The sequence below is a fragment of the Protopterus annectens genome, chromosome 6.part0, assembly GCF_019279795.1.
Source record: "Protopterus annectens isolate FY-2018-M chromosome 6.part0, PAN1.0, whole genome shotgun sequence".
NCBI lineage: Eukaryota > Metazoa > Chordata > Ceratodontiformes > Protopteridae > Protopterus > Protopterus annectens.
Genome location: NC_056737.1, coordinates 1,809,974,050 through 1,809,993,183, shown reverse-complemented (window position 1 = coordinate 1,809,993,183; position 19,134 = coordinate 1,809,974,050). Strand labels below are relative to the sequence as shown.

The 19,134-nt window shown below is 41.0% G+C and overlaps 1 protein-coding gene across 1 annotated transcript in view; it reads right to left on the bottom strand.

The window, feature by feature from the left end:
- The window catches only part of SNX31 (sorting nexin 31), a 553,376-nt gene that overhangs the window by 498,332 nt on the left and 35,910 nt on the right, over nucleotides 1–19,134 (bottom strand). The window contains exon 2 of the mRNA XM_044073704.1: nucleotides 10,096–10,231. Within this exon, the coding sequence (XP_043929639.1) occupies nucleotides 10,096–10,231 (136 nt within the window). The remainder of the gene's footprint in view (nucleotides 1–10,095; nucleotides 10,232–19,134) is intronic.

The following is a 19,134-nucleotide window of genomic DNA, read 5'->3' as shown; positions in this document are numbered from 1 at the left end:
AACCACTGTTGCTTGTTTTCTAAATGCAGAGTCTAGATGTTTTTTCTTTACAGAAAGCAAAATAATACATCAGAAGTAACTCTAGAGCTGGCAGTGGGGTAAGGCAACTGCGTAGATCCATAACTTCTCAGTCACTGTGTTAAGTGTGAGAGAACAAGACACACACAGAGTAAGGGTGAGGGAAACTGAAGTGGGGGCACTGCACATGCTTTCATTTTTGTGTCAGAAGAGGAGCTAGGAAGGAAATGTGACTTTGTAGCTATGGAGAAGTGACAAGGTAAACAGACTACATGTTGAATAAATAGGGAAAATTTGGAAAAAATGTTCACTGCAACAATGCAGGACTGGACTTAGTAATATAGTCTAAAATTAATTGTTTGAATTTAAGCTTGTCCCAGTATTGTTTGTTGCAGCTAAAGAGATACAAATTACTTATTCGAGATCTTAAAATTAATTCAGCAGCTATGGAGGCAGAGAGGATGAGGTATGAAAAAACAAAGCAAATAACATTTTTATTAACCAATTATTATTGTAGTGTGGGAAATTTATACAAAAGCATAGTTAAACTTCGTAGATTATGTGTGTCATTTTTAAAGAGGAAGGGGTTAGTGCACATCTATAAAATAAGAGAAAAAAGTTATGAAATAAAATGACTGTTTCTCACTAAAATAACAGCAAAGGACCCGCTGTGAAGCTCAGCCGCACCACCCAGGACTGGTGGGAGGCTAAATTCCCTCTATTAAGCAGATTTTCCCAACATATCCCCAGGAGAAAATTTATGATCACTCTTCTAGACTGGTTTTGAAGGTCACTGTGGAAGTAATCTAACTGGTATGGAAGGCAGTGTATTCCAGAAAATGGGATACACTGGGTTAGTTATTCATCATGTCATCTGGTTAGTCAGCAGATATGGTAGTATAAGTAAGTCTCTAGTCAAGATGTTTACTTTGCCACTGGTGCTGCCCAGATGAAGGGTTGTAGACTGCATCTTTTCATTTCCTGACAAATAAGCCACATCTCTGCATAATGAAAATATACCCCTTGCTTGAGGGGAGCCACACCCCTTTAAGCAAGCCATGCCTCGAAGCAATAATTTTAAATGCCATATACAGTGACTGCGTTAGCAAACTTCAATGATATGGGTCCTAAACAATGCATTCCACAGCACTCCCCTGTATACTGTCACCCTGGCACATACCCACGTTCCCCTGTTTTTCCCCTATCCTTGCCTTCGAATACTATCCAGAGTACCTTTGTTTTGCATTCTCACACTATCTTGTCAATTATTTTCCTACGTCATTTCAACACATTCTAAATGGCCAAGACTGTACTGTGCTGTAATTGTGTAGAAAAAAATGTAATTAAGGTGGAGATGCGGGGCCACTAGGCTCCCAGAAGCTATGGAGTCCTAAATGCTCTGAAGTGCACTTTATAGCCCCCACCCCAACAACCTTTGAGTCAGTGATGGTCTGAACAAAAAATCATGATTAAGGAAATAAATTTACTATATTTTTTTTTCTTTCAAGAAAGAAACAAATTATTATCTCCAAAGGTTTATATAGTCAAGGCTGACAACACAGTGCTTACCAAAAAAGTAAGTAGAAATCACCCATAAACTGAGAAGAAAAAGTTTGTGAGGGCACTTAAATCATGGCTGGAATGACTGCCTTCCTCCCTAAAATGATATACTGTGTATACCCATCTGGTGCTAAATTGAGATGAGTGAAAGGACAAATGGTCATATTTTCAGATGCTGCTGTCAGACAACATGCCTCCTCAAACTTAACTCAAACCAAAGACAGACACCATCTGTGTATCCAAGTGAAAGCTACCTTCTGTGTACTCCTTGAAATCAAATGAGGATGAAAGTGAAATAAGAGTGCAACATATCTCCATCTACTGCCTACAGCTATATATATGTAGCATGCCTCCTTTCCCCTATCCCCAAAAGAAAGCCACCTTTATATACTTCCTATTTCAATTGTGAAGAAAGTGAAAGAAACTCACAATAATTCATTCCAACTTGTTGCCCTTACACAGTACACTGCCCATACACAAGCTACAGTGACCTTCTGTGGACTCTAAAGCATGATTTTTGAGGAAAGTTAAAGAAATCATTACCACACTGTCCACAGCAAACACAAGCTATTGTGAACTTCTATGCACACCTCTGAAATTACACTGCAAGGAAAATTTAAAAAATAACCACAGTACCCCATCCCCCACATAAACTAGAAAGATCTCTGTGCCCATCTTGGAGTGTGGTCAGTTTTAGCCTAGGTGGGGTCCAAGGCAGATGACCCTACTAAGGCACTTACACAGCCAGGAATGTTGACCCCCATGTGCTCTGAGGGTCTATCTGCTCTGTGATACAATTATCCCTTTAACTACCCAAAAGATTTATGTATGCACTTACCAGTATTATTTTCCTCTCACACACACACACACACACACACACACACACACACACACACACACACACACACACACACACACACACACACACAACCCCTGACAAGACAGACACATCACAAGGTAGAAACAGAGAGGCACCTAATACACATGGCATGCTTTCTACATGCAAATTCGAAGATCATCAATTCACTTAAGGCATGTCTTTGAGGAACTGCAGGTTACAGGCAACTGAATAAAACCCAGACAACAGAAGGACATCGAGTCACCACAAAGATGGAGCCACAGCCAAAAACTCAGACAAGGGGACAAGCACTGTGAGATGGTATCACTATTCACTGTGCCACTGTACCAAAACTGCATTCCTTTCAAATGTATACTGCCACACCACCAAATATGGCCACTTACTGTGTGCAATGCTGATGTTTGACTTTGATGTAAAGTGAAAATGCACACCACTGATTGTTTTAACACTGCATTTGAACAGATTCCAAATACAGATAAAACACTAAACAGTCCAGGAAACATACTTCAGGAGTACGTTAGTTCTCAGAACAATTCAAAATACTTTAAGTACTGACTAACTAGATTTCCTGACAGAGACCCTGATTTCCTGACCATCAGGAAAAAAAAAAAAAAACATTCCTGAGAGTTGGCAATCCTAACTGTAGGGAGAACAGAGCTTTCAGTCTACTGGAGTAGCTAAGGGTACTGAAACCTGAAATCAATTTAGTGAGGAAACATTAAGGTCTCTCAAGATGGTTTAAGTGCTCAGCAAGGTATATGCTGAAGGGAGCATATATTCAATGATGGGCCTTAATAACGGAGGAATAAATCGGGACTATAACTTATGCAGTCTTTGAAGAAATTACAAAGGACAAGTTGTGTAAGTTAAGACTTTCTAACCACCAAAGAGATGTGATGTCAAAGAAGAGTTTTATTAACACAGGTACCAAAATCACTGATAACTGTCAAATTTAAGTGAAATGTTATCTACATGGTAAGGGGCAATGAAGTTGGATTTACCAAACAAAACACTGCTGCATTTCTTGATGTTTCAGATAAGTCCATGACTGACTCCAAGCATTCATTTGCCCCAACCTTTGTTGGGGAATCTGAGTGTCCAAATAGGATTTCATAATTGCCCCAGTTTGCTTAGTTAGCTGTAGTCCTTTGATACCAGCTTTCATGTCACAGAAGTATACATCAAAGAAGAGGGGGCCCAGGAAAGAGCCCTGAGGGTTAGTCAGCAGATATGGTATTTTTATGTCTAGAGCAGATAGACCTTACTGATATGGGGTCTGTCAGATAACAGGCAATTGCTAATCTGAAATTAGGTTTTATATTTTCTAATGTAGCATTTCTTTTAGAGTATTAAGCTTGAAATGAGATTGTAAAATGAGACTGCTGAGCAAAAAATTAAAATGAAAAAGATTCACATAGTTTTAAGAAAAGCAAGTATATAAGGAGGAACAAATTCAGTGGAATCTGGGCTAGGTACAGCACCATATGCAGAACCACAAAACTACCAGTTTCTGGGTGCAGGTGATTTCCAGGAGTCAGATGAAAGGAGGTTTGGGGGCAGGTGTTAATTTCTTTACAATGCTTATTGTTCTGCAATACTAGTGCTTTAAAAGAACAGGTGTTATGTGCAGATTTTCATGTCTTCTGTTATGTAAAACGCAAATGTAAAATATCTCAAGGAAGTACCAAAATGCTTTAATATTTTTTCTAGTTTATTAAGCAGTACCTACATTTAAGTCCACAGAGTTTATAAAAAACAGTAGGGGGTGACCTTCACTCATTCTCTGATACCTGCACTTTTATCTAATTCAGGGTAGCTGGAGTCTGTCCCAGATGTCCTTCCATATCATTGTTGCAGTATTCTTTACAATAGGGATCCCCTACTAAGGACAGCCCGACATCAGACCAGTATACCAAAGCCGTTTGGTTGTAAAGGGTACGCCGTACATCACACATATGCTCCCTAGGCATAAAGGTGACATCTGGATGTACCATCTACAGAACTTCTTTGCTGCCAGTCTGGACACCATCTAAGATTGTTGGTCTGAATGCTCGTTTGTCTGCTGGCTTCTACTGCTTTCAGATAAGTGCCCTGTTGGGGATTTTTTGGTTTTAATTATCTTTCATTTGCCTTGTTTCTGGTTGTTGGGATTCAGGTCATCCAGAAACGGAAAATGCCAGTAGTGCGGGAGACAGATTCCCCATAAAGATCATCACAAGCAGTGTTTGTCTGTTTAGGAACTTCCCACAACCATACGTCTTGCGAGATTCGTCAGTCCTTCATCCCTAACACGTTGCAGAGTTGGCTTTCTTGCCTCGCAATTTACCTAGAGAACCAACAACTTAAATTTTTGGCCAAGAATACCATGGAAGGATCTTACCAGCCACAGGGACAGCCATCTGCAAAGAAAAAGGCCAAGAAAGTCTGATCTGATTCTTCGGCTGTACCGCCTCCACCAGACATCACTCTTTCTTGAATTCCTCTGCCTCGACTGCTTTGGAGGCCAGCAAAGACCCAATGCCATTCACACCCATGGAGGTTTTGCAAACATCTGCCTCAGATGTACATGGGAAAATGCAGCTGGTTATTGCAGAAGTGCCTAGGGGTGTTCAAGTTTTAGTAAGGGAAGAGGTTCTGACTACCATTATTGAGTGTTGTCACGAGTCACAGCCTCCAAATGTTTTTTTTAAGACTGACGTGCCACTCAAAAAGAAGCAAAAAGCTAAACGTATTTCACCTGCTCCAAAAGATCCTCCGAGTGAATGGCAAAACTTCACTCAAGACTTCTTAATGCCCTTATGGCTCTCAAACCTCCACAGGATGTTTCGGTTCCCGTTTCCCCCCTGGTGTTCTACCCCTCTTAAGATACCCAGCTAGCAGGATTCTTCTGAGGAGGATGCTGATTCTGATGAAAAATCCCTGACTTATTCCTCCCAGATTCCTTCACCACTTGACTATGTTTCTGAGGAAGAAAAGTCCATCAATCCTGACTCTCCTTTTGAGGAGATTTTTTTTGGTGATACTGTTTCCACAATGATGGAATTTTTCAAACAGGACTGTGTTCAGGTGTCTGATGTTTTAAAAGAGGTACTACGAGTTTCTACAGATGGAGTCTCCTAGGTCCTCTGCTGTTCCTCCTGTTCTTGCAGCCTTGCTGGAATCCTCTTCCACTGGTTCCTAGGTTCCTGACTTCCAACCCTCGCCTACCTAAAAAAAAAGGTTTTATAAGTGCCTGAGGACAGCAAGCTTCTTTATAAAAGTGTCCCTCTGCTGACCCCATTGTGGTGTCTGTGGCTTCCAAATTGCTGCCTTCCACTAAATTGCTGCCATCTGATGAAGATAGAAGAACCTTGGAGAGACTGGGTAAGAATGTGTATACTTTTGCTACACTGGCATTTAGAGGCGTTAGCTGTCCGACACATATGACAAGGTACGTTTTGGGTCTTCTCTCTCTCAAGTCTGTCTGGCTATTTCTGATCTCACTGATTCTGAGGGGAAGGCCTCTGCTGTTGCTTTACCCAAGTAGTTCACCATTTCATTCAATGCAGCTGTGATGCAGCTGATGCTTCATCTAGGGCTGCTGATTTTGGATCTGTTTTAAGGAGGTATTCCTGACTCCCACTTCAGCCATTGATTGATGATATCAAGGCTAAACTGATGGATGCTCCTCTGGATAATAAGCATTTGTTTGGTGCTGCTGCTGCAAGAGTTATTTAAGTCCCTGCAAGAAAAGCACAAGCCCGAACAGGAGATGAAGCATATTTTTCTTTCCCCATGCCCAAGTTTCAGAGGAATTATCCTAATAAGCCTGTCTTTATTCATAGACAGTCTTGCCCTCCCCAAAGGTAAAAAAAGTTGAGAAGGGCTCCCCCTGCTAAGGCTACCCAAACTCTGTCTACTTAGAAGCCTCCTTTTCCTGACAAACCAGGTGCTATCTGATTTCCCTGTTCTTCTCAGTTACATTTCTCTTTCTCTGCATCTTGCAATGTCCCTTCCTATTTGGGTAAAGGTCACACAAGACACATGGGTTCTTTCCATAATTTGCCAGGGTTATTCTGGCTTGTGTTGCTCATCTTGGCATACAATTGAAGATGAACAGAGGCGGGGTTCATTTATATGCCTTATTGCACAAACACATCAGGATGGATAGCATCAGTACAAAACATAAACTAATTAACTGACAGACTACACAGACATGCATGCTTACATCTCAACATATTACTACAAAATGTCAGTCAGGCTTGCATGTACTCAGTATTTATATACTTGTGCAAGCCCATAGAAAGCTTCTTAAAGGTATACATACATACCAATTGACAGTTTGGACATCCCCCCGCCCCCCCATTTTTGGGCATTCCTCAGCCTCCTCAGGAGCAACTGCCCTTTTTTCCAGAGGTGCTTCAGGGCCTGTTGGCTCAAGGAACAATACAAGTTCCAACTCCACTGAGGGGGAAGGGATTTTACTCCAGAATGTTCCTGGATAAGGAAAGAAGGCATCTGGAGACCTACTCTGGATCATTCTTACGTAACACCTTTTTGAAGGTCCCTTCCCTTCAGATGCTATCCCTTCAAACCTTGTTTCCTCTGCTGCTTCCTTGAACTTTTCTAGTTTCCCTGTATCTAAGGATGCTTAATCTACACATTTGTATTCATTCCCTTTTCAGGAAATGTTTATGTTTCTCTATTACTTCCTGGCATTTTCAGTCCTCGGCTTTGCTCTTCAGCCTCTTTTCCTGCCACAAGAGTCTTCACCAAATGCCTCACTCCTGTGATTACTTTCTGCAGGCTAAGGAGGATACAGGTATTTTCCTACCCAGACAACCTGCTTATTCCGGCCTCCTCTCAAGAGATCTTACTTCAGCATTTACACTTTACCATTTCTCTCTTTCAAAGCCTGGGGTTTACCATAAACTTCCAAAAGTCATTCCTGACTCCTTCTCAGGATCATGCTTTTCTGAGTTGCAGGATCCAGACTGTTCTGATGCTGGCAACCCTGTCTCTTAACAAGGCCTTAACTTTCATTGCTTTGTTTCAATCCCTTCTTCTTCTGGCTTCAGTCACAGCCATATAATTTCTGAGGGTTCAGGGATACATGGCTTCGACCATTCCTATACTCCCCTCTAGCCAAGCTCCACAGAAGAAAGCTTCAGTGGTTTCTAGTCAGTTTGGCTTCAACATTCTCATCCTTTAGGTTTTATAGTCCTGAAACTTTAGTGGTGGATTCATCTGTTTCCCTTCAATCCAGGGCTTCCCTTTCAATCTCCCATCCCCTCTCAAGAGCATTTCACAGATGCCTTGGGTGTGGGATGGGGGCCTCCTTCAGCCCTATGAAGGTATGAGACCTTTGGCTGCTTTGATAAAAGAAAGACCACATCAATGTGAAAGAGATGAAAGCTCTTCTGCTGGTTCTACAACCTTTTAATTCTCTTTTTCTTCCAAGGCCCCTCAAAATTCTCATAGACAATATCACAGTGATGTGGTATGTCAGCAAGCAAGGGGGGGGGGGGGCAAGGCCTTATCTCCTATGCAGGTTAGCTCTTCAGATTTGGGAGCAGGCTATCCATTATCAGGTGATCCTTTAGGCAGTTTACATTCCCTCAGATCAGAACATAGTGGCAGATTCCCTGAGCAGGTTCATAACACTATCCCATGAGTGGATACCTCACAGGGTTTTGTTTTTGGACATTGTCCACCAGTGGGGTACTCCTCAAGTAGATCTATTTGCCTCCCGTCTGAACAGACAACTTCCTCTATTTTGTGCCAGAGTCCCAAGCACTCTGGCCAGGAAGGTGGAAGCCATCTCTTTTGCTTGGAAGGAGATGTTTCTTTATGCATTCCTGACCCATCCTCTCACTCCAAAAGTCTTGTTCAAGATAAAACACGATGCTCCCAAAATTTTGCTGGTGACTCCCTTTTGGCCCAGACAGCATTGATTCCATCTTAATCTGCATCTTGCCATGGGCAATAATCACAAGTTACTTCAAAGGGTGTACCTACTCACACAAAACAAAGGATCTCTCATCCATTCCCACCTGTCCACTCTTAAATAGACATTGTGGATCATAAGGTTTTGACACCCTACAGACATCTTTTCTTTCTGAGGACGTGCTTTGGGTCCTGCAGGAGATCAGGAAACCCATTACTAGGAAATCTTACTTATCCAAATGGACGAGATTTTCTGTTTGGTGTCTTTCTCGAAACACTTATAGTGGATGTTCCTTTGGTTCTCTCTCGTTTTTGTGAACTGCTCAGTGCTGGATTGGCATATTCTTCTGTTAACTCATTCACTCCAATGGAGCTCAGCAAGATTGCACTACAACTTCCAATGGGTGGAGCCTAAACCTTTTGTCAGAATTAAATTATGTCCTCACATTTCAAACAAATGTTTATATCGATGGAACCATAGTGGTTATGAAAGTATAAATGACAAACTCTTTAGCACAAACTATTTTTATAGTGGCAGTATTCTTTAGGTTCTAGGACTTGAACTGAATTTTGTAAGTGACAGCAAACCTAGTAACTACTACATTTGTAATATTTTGTAAACAGCTTACAAAATCTCAGCAACCACTCAACTAGCACACATACTGTCAAGCAGCATTTTATTCATCTAGCTGAGAGCTTTCATATGAGGCTAAAGAATTCTGTTACTTGGTTGTTGAGATATTTAGAAAAATGTGAAAATGATATCTATATAAATTAATATAATAAAAACAGCAATTAATATCTATTTGCCTGCACTAGACAGAGGTCAGATATTAATGCAATTAGTTTTGCCACTGTGTAAGCTTTAAGATGAAATCTTTTAACATCTAGTACATAGCATGGTTTTGGAATTATTGATGCAAATATAAACAAGCAATATTTGAGGCATCAGGAGGAGTGAACTGCAGATGCACGTGGAGGTGTCACTCAAATCTGATGTAATGAGTTAAGGCCCATCTATCAGCTATCTCAGCTTGTTTGCCTTCGACTCTCCCTTTAGCCTCTAGGTTTGCCAAATGGTTTCTTAAAGGCATCCTTCACATTAGACCTCCAAGGAAGCCTGTCCCTCCTTCCTGGGACCTACATTTTGTTTTAGAAAAATTGATTCAGGCTCCACTTGAGCATACTGCTACAGCTTCCTTACAGCATTGCTCATGAAGACTGTTCTTCTTTTGGTCCTTACTTCTGCCAGATGGGTGTCTGAGCTGCAAGCCCTTATGACTGTTCCTCCTCTTAGTTTTCCATAAGGTGAGGGTGTCCCTTCATACTAATCCTTCTTTTATGCCCAAGGTGGTTAATGAGTTCTCTTAATCAGTCTATTCACTTGCCCACTTTTTCCCCTTCTCCGCAATCTGCTAGTGAAAAGGTTTTTCACACCTTGGGTTTGTTTGCATAGACAACTCGGACATTATTCGGACAAGACTAAAGCTTTTCATAAATCTGAACAGCTTTTTTTTTCATCCTAGGTCTTTAGGTTTGTCTGTTTCCAAGCAAACCATTTCTTCTTGGATATTTAAAGCAATTTCTTTTTGCTATTCTTTTCATGGAAAGAGTCTTCCTTCCTTCCTCTGTTAAGGCTCATTCCAATAGGGCTGTGGCTTCTTCTGGTGCTTTTTCAAGGGTTTGGATACCAATTCTATTCTTGAGGCAGCAACCTGGACTTCTGTGCATACCTTTACTAATCGATACAAGTTGAATGTATTTTCTAGGGCCAGAACTGGCTTTGCCAGGACCATTCGCCATGGCTTCCTAGGGGGCTCTGCTGGCCCTTCCTGCTCCCAATCTTCTTCCTGAGCTTTTGCACTCTCCCTGTTGTAAAGAATACTGCAGGAGTGATATGGTAGGACATAGTACAGTTGTGTAAAATCTTACCATAACAGTAGATGACCTTCACTTCACTATTGCAGTATTCACTCCCTCCCTCCTCCCGCTGGTCCTTTTTCCTTCTGGATGTGCTTGCTACCTACTTAAATCCTTGGACTGTCATTCCTACTGGGGCTTTTCAGTTGAGGACTGTACTTCCAGACATCACATTTATGCCCTACTTCATGCACAAGGCGCATAGGTGTGATGTATGGCATACCCTTTACAACCAAAAGGATTGGTATAGTGGCCGAATGTCTAGCTGCCCTTGGCAGGGAATCCCTGTTGTAAAGAATATTGCAATAGTGAAGAAAAACATGTCTACCATTATGGCAAGCTTTTACACAACTGCACTTTCTTAGTAGATGTAAGGCAGAGAATATAGCAGGAGAGGAATGCAGTGGTGCAGCAGTCTGCCTCACAGCAAGAGGTTCTCTGGTTCGATTCTCTGTTGGGATGCCTTCGGTGCAGAGTCTGCACGTCTTTCCAGTGGTCATATGGGTTTCCTATGGATGCTCTGAATTCCTCCCACATTCCAAAGGCATGCAGTAGGTGGACTGGACATTCTAAGTTGGCCGTAGGTGAGTGTGTGTGTGAGTGAGTGGTACAAATGAACTACCGCAGCAGGGCTAGCCACTCAGTGGTGTAAACCTTGGCTCGAGATGATAGTCACTGTTGAAGTGACACCCCAACCCCATATGTAAAAATAGGAAAAGAGGTTGAGGATGGATGGATGAGTCAGTCTATCAATGGACAGACACACAGACATACACACACCAAAAGACAATTTCAAGGCTTGCCAATTTGACTATTGCAAGCATTTGGGATACAAGAGGAAACCAGATCAGTCAGTAACAACTCTCATGTGTGCAAGGGGTGCATGCAGACTTTAAACAGAAGGCACCTCAGCTGTGAGCTGAACTAGGGGACCAAGGATTGCAAAAAACACTAGCCGTCTAAGACATTGTGGCACCCCTACAAAGAAAATATTTCTTTTTAATTTTAGTACAAGATTCCACCGTGACTAGCAAAGCATTATAAGTTAACAAACGTAAAACAATACATATATTACATGCAGACTGTTTGCATTAAGACTGCAAATCTGCATTAATTTTAGCTACAGCTGTGTTTCAAATGAGTTTAATACATGTGTATGGTAATTCCTTCCCTTTTTAAGATAAGGCTAGTTTCTTTCTTAAATGCTGCCCGGTCTTTAATCACCTGTTGAAAGCACAATAGGCAAGATTAACAGTCAGTCAAAAAATCCACATACAATTCTCATGAACTGTCCTCCAATAACAGTCTTTTTCTATATAGAGAACAGAAGTTCCTTCTATGTAACAAATTAACAGCAACCCGTGCTGTAACGGCTAGCAGTGCAACCCATGATGCAACAGGTATTCTTGTTTCCTCACAGCAAAAGGTATTCTGGTTTACTTCTCAGTTAGGGTTCCTTGTACAGAGTCTGCATGTCCTCCCTGTGTTTGTGTGGGTTTTCACTGGGTGTTCGTATCCTCTCACATTCCAAAGACATATAGTAGGTGGACTGGGTTGTCTATGATGTCCGTGGGTATGAATGGATATATGCATTCCATGATACAGAAGAAAGACCTGGTGACCTCCTCCTGTTTCCCACTTTGGTAAGTAAACTGCACAGATGATAATGGTTGCCCACAGGGTCACTCTAGGAGTCAGCTGTGACTCATAAGAAACGGATATCCTTTGCAATGTATTCCATGTATTGTTACTCACATTCTTATACAGTTGACCATCCAGAAAGGTAACATTTTCCCTTGTCATATTTACCTTAAATACTAGTGGCCCAAATACAGACCCAAAGAAGTCCATCACAGAGAACTGGGAACCATTTCAAAAATAATATTGCTAATAAAGCATTCATACTATCTGATGTTAATTGGCCAAACAGCATTTCTTAAATGCTAGGCATGAGCAGGAATATGATGGAGCCATGAGTGCCTCCATGGATGTCTGTTTAACATCTTGTATTAATACAAAAACAAATCTCTTATCTTCCTCTGAATTGAAAATAGGTTAGATACCCCATAATGCATCTACCCACGTCTATCAGTTACTGCAAAGGACTACAGCTATGTGTTGTTAACAAGCTGCTTCCTGTGGTACTAGGTTTGATTCCTTCAACCTTTATTTACCTGCTGTGTGACCTTGAGCAAGTCAGTTAACCAGGCAGTGTTATGGCACAACTGGGAAATGGGGATAGACTCCTTGATGGTCTCATGGACTGCATTCTTATTAGCTGCCTATGAAGAGAGCAATTATAAGAAAGACCGAAGGGAATACTTTCTAAAAATATTAATGAGTGCAGCACTAGGTGTTAAGTCTATGATTTCACAAAGTGAATTTCTAGTATACAAGCTGTAGCAATACAGAGCTAATAATAAAAAATTAGCCAAGTCATGCTTTACTTGAGTAAACATGCAGAAATCAGTCAAAGCACGGACCAAATTATCACATTCTTAGTACAGTGAACAGTAGTGAGGGCAGCCTGGAAATACGGCATACAGTTCTGGAATCCATTTCATGTAAAAGAGCAACAATGTGTTTATGACAGTGCAGAGATCCAACACAGATGCTGAGGGCACAGAAATTCTGCAGTACAAATAATGAAGACATTAGTGATGCGCATTGTTTTTTTAATTTCTTCCAAACAACTTGCTGAGATATAGAACAGCTGGATTGTCTATATTAACATAATTTCATAACAAAAAATAAAGTAAAAAGAAAATATACCAGTGTAGTTCAATATCAATGGTACAAACCATTTCATGCTAACTGATTAAACATTCATTCACATTTTTCCATAATTTACCCTTCTTTGTTCTCTCAGGGGATCCAAGATACTTCAGCCCTATGCTGTTGGTTATGCTACAAATGCTATAACACCTGAGCATGGGTCCTCATTTTGTATTATGGTGACTTAACTGTGTACTACTTAGTCCAACTTCCTCCCTCTCTGATGCCATTTCCTTAATTCATTATAATGTGGGAGTGGTGAAGGTTTTCCATTTCTAAGTAATTGCTTTATAGCCACAGTAATTATCACAAACATCAATAACACATCAGTCTGGTTTAAGCAGTGTTAAGAGTCCTACACCCAATAAGAACATCTAAAGGGTTAGTTTTGCAGAGATTTCAGAAAGAAGTGATCCCAACTCCTGCAACTCCCTTTTTAAGTCCGGGAGATTATAACAGTCCTAGAAGATATAGTACCAAGTTTTTCTAGCACACCCCCTCCCATATCTAGCAATTATTTAAATTAGTAAACATATGCTTCAACCTGCAGTGTAAAACAATAGTTGTGGATGCATTTCCAGGTGATTGTTATTGGAATGCCCGGTGTGGCTACAGATCTTCCAATATCCTCTCCGCGACTTGATTTCCTGATTCTCATTCCCAACAGACACTCCATGTATTGCTTGTGTATCCTTCTTATCTAATGGGTTTAGAACTTCTGGCCAATAGCGCCTTTAAGGGCTCTTTGTTCACTTTTAGTCTCTCTGACTATATTTATTAATAGTGATTGGATCTCCTAATCCTATGGGAACACATTTAACTTTCTGGCTGCATGCCATATTTTAGCACTTTGGTTTACCTTGTATTTCTTCCATATTTCTTGCCAAGTGAGGCACTCTTGCCCCTTGCTGGGTTTGTTCCCAGTATTTTTTGTTTTCTTTTTCCTCTAGATTCTAAATGCAAATGCTGCAGCCCTGCTAACTCCAACACACCCAACAGGTGCCAAATATTTCATTTTTAGGGGGCAATCTTGCCCATTTTCCAAAGTGTCCTCAATACACCTTCTGCTTCATCTAAAGACACATGCTTCTCCCAATAGTTGGTCCTATAAAGCTTCAGGGACTCCAGCTTCATTAACATTTCATTTACCAACACCTTTTCCAAGCTGCTTGATATGGCCCCACTTGTTGCAGAAACATCCCTTACTGCAATAAGTAATGTATCTGCATAGATCCAACCCCCCCCCCCAATCCACCTAAATCTTTAGAATTAACTTCTGACATTACATCATTGGCTTAGATCCATCCCACAGAAAAATCCAATACATTTTTGATAACTGAAAGCCATTTGGGCTATGCCACCCCAGGGAAGTTTGAAATACATACAACCATGGTGGAAGCATAAAGGAGCAGATATTCTGGTCAAACCCCAGTTGCAGCATTTCCATCTAGAATCCTCTAGACAATCTCTCTCCACATTTGTGAGCAATAACATTTATAATGCATTGGTGAGGCACAATTAATTGCTAATGTCCTTATTTTCCCAATGTTTAATTTATAACCAGAAATATCTCCAAATTGTTGTAGGTTGCTGACTTATAATGTTATGTCATCCCAAAGTTGCATTATTAATATGAACACACCATCTTGTACTGACAGTAAGTTCAGCTCATCTAAAATCTCTACTTTTATCCTGACTGGAAGGGTGAGTATCTATATTAATATAGTAATACTAGCAGGTCCTAAATACTTCCAGTATTTCTGCTTTGTGTTTTTTTTCTTTGTCTTGTTATATTATTTACTAATGCTTGAATAGTTTGATCAGCTGTCTGCCACCTTAAATTCATTGCCATCGCTTTCTGGTACACTAGGGAGTTCTTGATATCTGACCCTTATACCTTCCTTTCTGATCTGCCATTTAGCATCAAGCAGTTCCACTAACATCCTTTTCTTCTCATATTCTCATCATTTTCTATCACTTGGTTCCTACCAACTTTCACTTGTTTCAATTCATCCTCCAGTTTCCTCAACATCTGCCCTCCTTTTTCCACTCCTTTGTTTTTATAAGTTCTCATAACACAAAATAATCCCAACTTAATATGATCCCAGTCCTCTACAAGTAGTTCATCTACCATCTCATTCTTTAGCTCTGTCCAGAGCACAGGCTTACACTGTTGGTTAAATGCTGGCTTTCTTAATGCAAATCCTCCAGTGCTTTTATGGCTGCTGGGTTCTTGTGTCCTCCAAATCAAACCAAAGAGGAATGATCTGACAAAGTTGCTGAAAGTCCCTTAACATGGCTTGGTAAACAGTGTTGCTCCACAGAGATGTAGTGAATTCATAGGGGGTGCTGAACTAATTGACAGGTGGGGAGATGTGTGACCCTCAGAGGGACATACCAAAACAATAAATGTATTTTGACATCTCTACACCTCCCACCGTGGTTCTCCAAATCAGACTTTAGAACTGTAATAAAGAACATTATGTACTTTCATTAAACATTTAAAAAGCAAAAGCAGATGTCAGCAATTGACTGAGGAGTGCAAGTCTCCAGCAAATTACTTCAAAAACCTAGGAGTCACAGATATGGGCAGTGTAGGGTAGATCAGATTAACCTTTGTGTCAGAGAACACAGACAGCTGTTGACTGAATAGGACTTTCTTCTTGCTATTATCAGACCTAGACCCCAGCTTCTCTGGCCTCTGTCGATAGGAAATGCCACTTTGTTAAATCTAGCTTTTATCAGGGGGTTGATGTTCTATCTCCCATAGGTGGGTTTCATGTAGCACCAGTTGCATTGTAGACCTTTACATACTGAAATAAACCTATAAAATTCCAAGTCATTATCTTTAATTTTTTCCCCGATACTGGGCTTTTGTTTTGCAGTGCTGCATTCAGCTGATTCATAAGGTCATAGGAAGATACTAGGCTAATAGCCCTATTGCCTTTTAAGCCTAGACATTCACAACCCAATTTTCCTAAGGACTACAGGTATATACCGGTGCTGCCCCAGTCCACACAAGGGAGAACTTTCGATTTCCCATCCATTGGTCAATATTGTGTTTAAACAGGCTTAGGGAAGAGTTCTGCTTCACGTGAATGTGGTGTCTGTTCCAGAGAAAGGGTAGTTTCTGAGACACACATCTGTCCCTCCAACATGTTTGTTTATGTCACAGGTGATGTTTAGATCTTTAGATGGAGTAATTATAGTGCTGTTTGTTTTCTGAATGTGAAGCAGATAAATCAGGGCTGGAGTGGAGACTGCCTTGTAGGTTAGGCACAGATCATCCTCAGTTGTCAGACTGAGTACAGGTACAGGGCTTTGAGGCTGTCCACAGAGAACATGTTATTTACACCTTGTATTCTTTTACGGAGGAACCTCTGTGACCATTCCAACTGTTGCAAATGCCTCGTCAAGTACATCCTAAAGTATGCACTGTACCCTATTAGTCAAATAAGGGCCAAGTATGGTGGAACTATGATCTCTTTAGATCTGGATACTATGCCTTTAGTTATAAGATGTGCTACACAGAAGGATTTTTTTTCACCACCGTGGTAGTCAAAGTTCAGGTTACTGTCAACCCAAGCTCCCAAGTCCCTTACCGCTGGGTCTATTGAGTGGAGTGTTAATGTTGTACTTTGCAGGGGTGGTAGTCTTTCCAAAGGATATAATTATGCATTTCTTTGAACTGAGTTTTAGGCCATAGCGTTGGCACCAGTTATCTATGTCAGACCCTCTTGAAGGATATCTACATCTTTAGGGGATTCAATGGATTTGGTCAGCCAAAGGGCCTCTATGTTTGCCTTGACTTCAGAGTAGTCATATTCCAAACAAGAGCAGTCCCAGAACAGAGCTTGGTGGGACTCCACCAGTAGCAGGCTTCTTGGTGGAGGTGGATTTCCCCACCCTAACTTCATTTGTCCTATCTGTGAGACATTTGACTATCCATTGCATGACACAGGGATTTATGCCTAAATTTGTGAGTATGTCTACAATACCAGAGTGTGGTATTAATAGGTCGAGATAGGCAGTATGCACGGTTTTGCCATTCTCCACTGCTCTACTGAAGCTTCAGTTAACTGAAAAATGCCTTATGGCTATCCTTAGCCTGGGAGGCTATTTATGCCTAAAAGCTGTCTTTGGTGGACTTGATTAGTCCAGAGTTGCTTGTTAAGATTGATGGAGTTTTTTGCCTTTCGGGCATAGCCCTTCCGGTCTTTGGACAGGATTTTCTTTTTGCTGAACAACTCATTTACAATGGGCTTTAACCAAGGGGGCTTGTATTGGAGTTTGTCCTAAATTTATTTTGGTTTGGTACTGATGTTTCTATTCAATTATTTACATGCTTGTGCACTGCTTCTGTAAACACTTCTGCATATGCCATGGTGTTCTCCGAGTCTGGGGGGGGGGGGGGTGCTTGGAATTTAACTACACCATCACTTAATAGAAAGTTATCGTAGGAAAAGTTCTTAATGGTTCAAGGATTTTCTAGGAGTTTGGGCTTAAAATTTATTTTAAGGGCAACCACTTTGTGATCTGATCTGACCAGTGAGGACATAACACTGGAACATTCTCATATTTGTGAGCACCACATCCAGGATATTTGCACCCCTAGTAGGTGTACAGACCAGCTGTTCCAGGGTGTTTGCATTGGCAAAATCCAGGAATCTTTGAGCCTGCAGGTTAGTGGCTGTGTATGCATCTCAGTTTATGGTGGAATAGTTGAAATCACCCATGAATATGATATTAAGCTGAATGGTGAGTGATTCTAGTACATTCAAGTACATGCTATGGTTATCCTGGGTAAATGAAAGGGTCCTATATCTAGCAAGGACATGGTACGGGGCTTTGCCTAAGGTTAGCTGTACATGGAGTAGATCAAGTGCGTGATTGTTTGACCAATCTTGAGGTCTGCACTTTTTATGCAGATAGATAACTCTTGTCCCTTTTTGCATGGTAGCAGGTGTAAATGTGTGTAAGGCATTACAGCCTTGTACTGCCAAGGTTCATTCCGTGCCTATAAACCATGTCTCATTACCACACACTAGGGTGGGAAGCACTTCAAGGTAGTGGAGCTTCTTGATGAGACTTGCATTGAGCAGGAGTTTAACTTTAAACTAACTTTAGTTTATCTTGAGTAGAATTTACTATAGGTTGAAAAGGCTAACTACCCCGAAGGGCCATTTTGAGCCTAGCCAATAATGCAAAAACAGAATCAAACCTCATACTTTGCATCTGTGAGATGAAACCTTTAACTGTTATGCCAAACCTACTATGTTGGTAGTTTTTTCAGGACGCCATTGCCTAAAAAGGCACTATGTGGATAATGTTTTGGCCAACATTCAAAAGCCTAGTGGGGATAGGTACAGACCATCCTTGGCAAAGCAGCATAGTCTGTCAAGCATGTCCTCTCAAGTGACAAATATTGGACTTCCTTAAAATGACACTTGTAACTAAGCCAACTATTAATATCAATCATCTGTTGTTCATATTGTGGTATTAGCCTTAGAGAAGGAAGAATGTTGCTCAGTACTAGGCACATAGCTGCCTGGGACACAATCTGAAAGCTTTATCATGTCTCATTTTTCATAGTCCAGTGAGGTACATCTCAGGTTATTAATGCTTCCATGGACTGTTATACTGGTACTTGTGGTTCAAGGTCCTGAGTTTGTATGTGAACTGGTGAATCCTTGCCCCTGATAGACAATTAAGTGCGACTGTCTCCTTGCTCAGCCAAGCAAATAAGGCATCAGTGTGTCTCACAATAGTCTTTAATGACCAGTATATTGGGTTGTATGGTAGTCTGCCTTAAGGGCTTTGAGGGTGATACAATTTGAGGTGAGGTAACATGTGTCCTGGGGAGTGTTGTATTTGTAGTGTGTCTGGGAGTCCTTTGAGGTCTGGGTAGATTGCATTTAAGTGTCTAAGCATATGTGAATTTGTGTGTCTGATCCAAAGTAGGCATAGTGTGTTTGTTACTGGCAACCTGTTTAGATCAGTCTGCATGCGAGAGCTTTGATTCCAAAGACAAAGTGCAATTTCATCTCTTGCATACTGTGCCAGCCTGCTTAAGAATA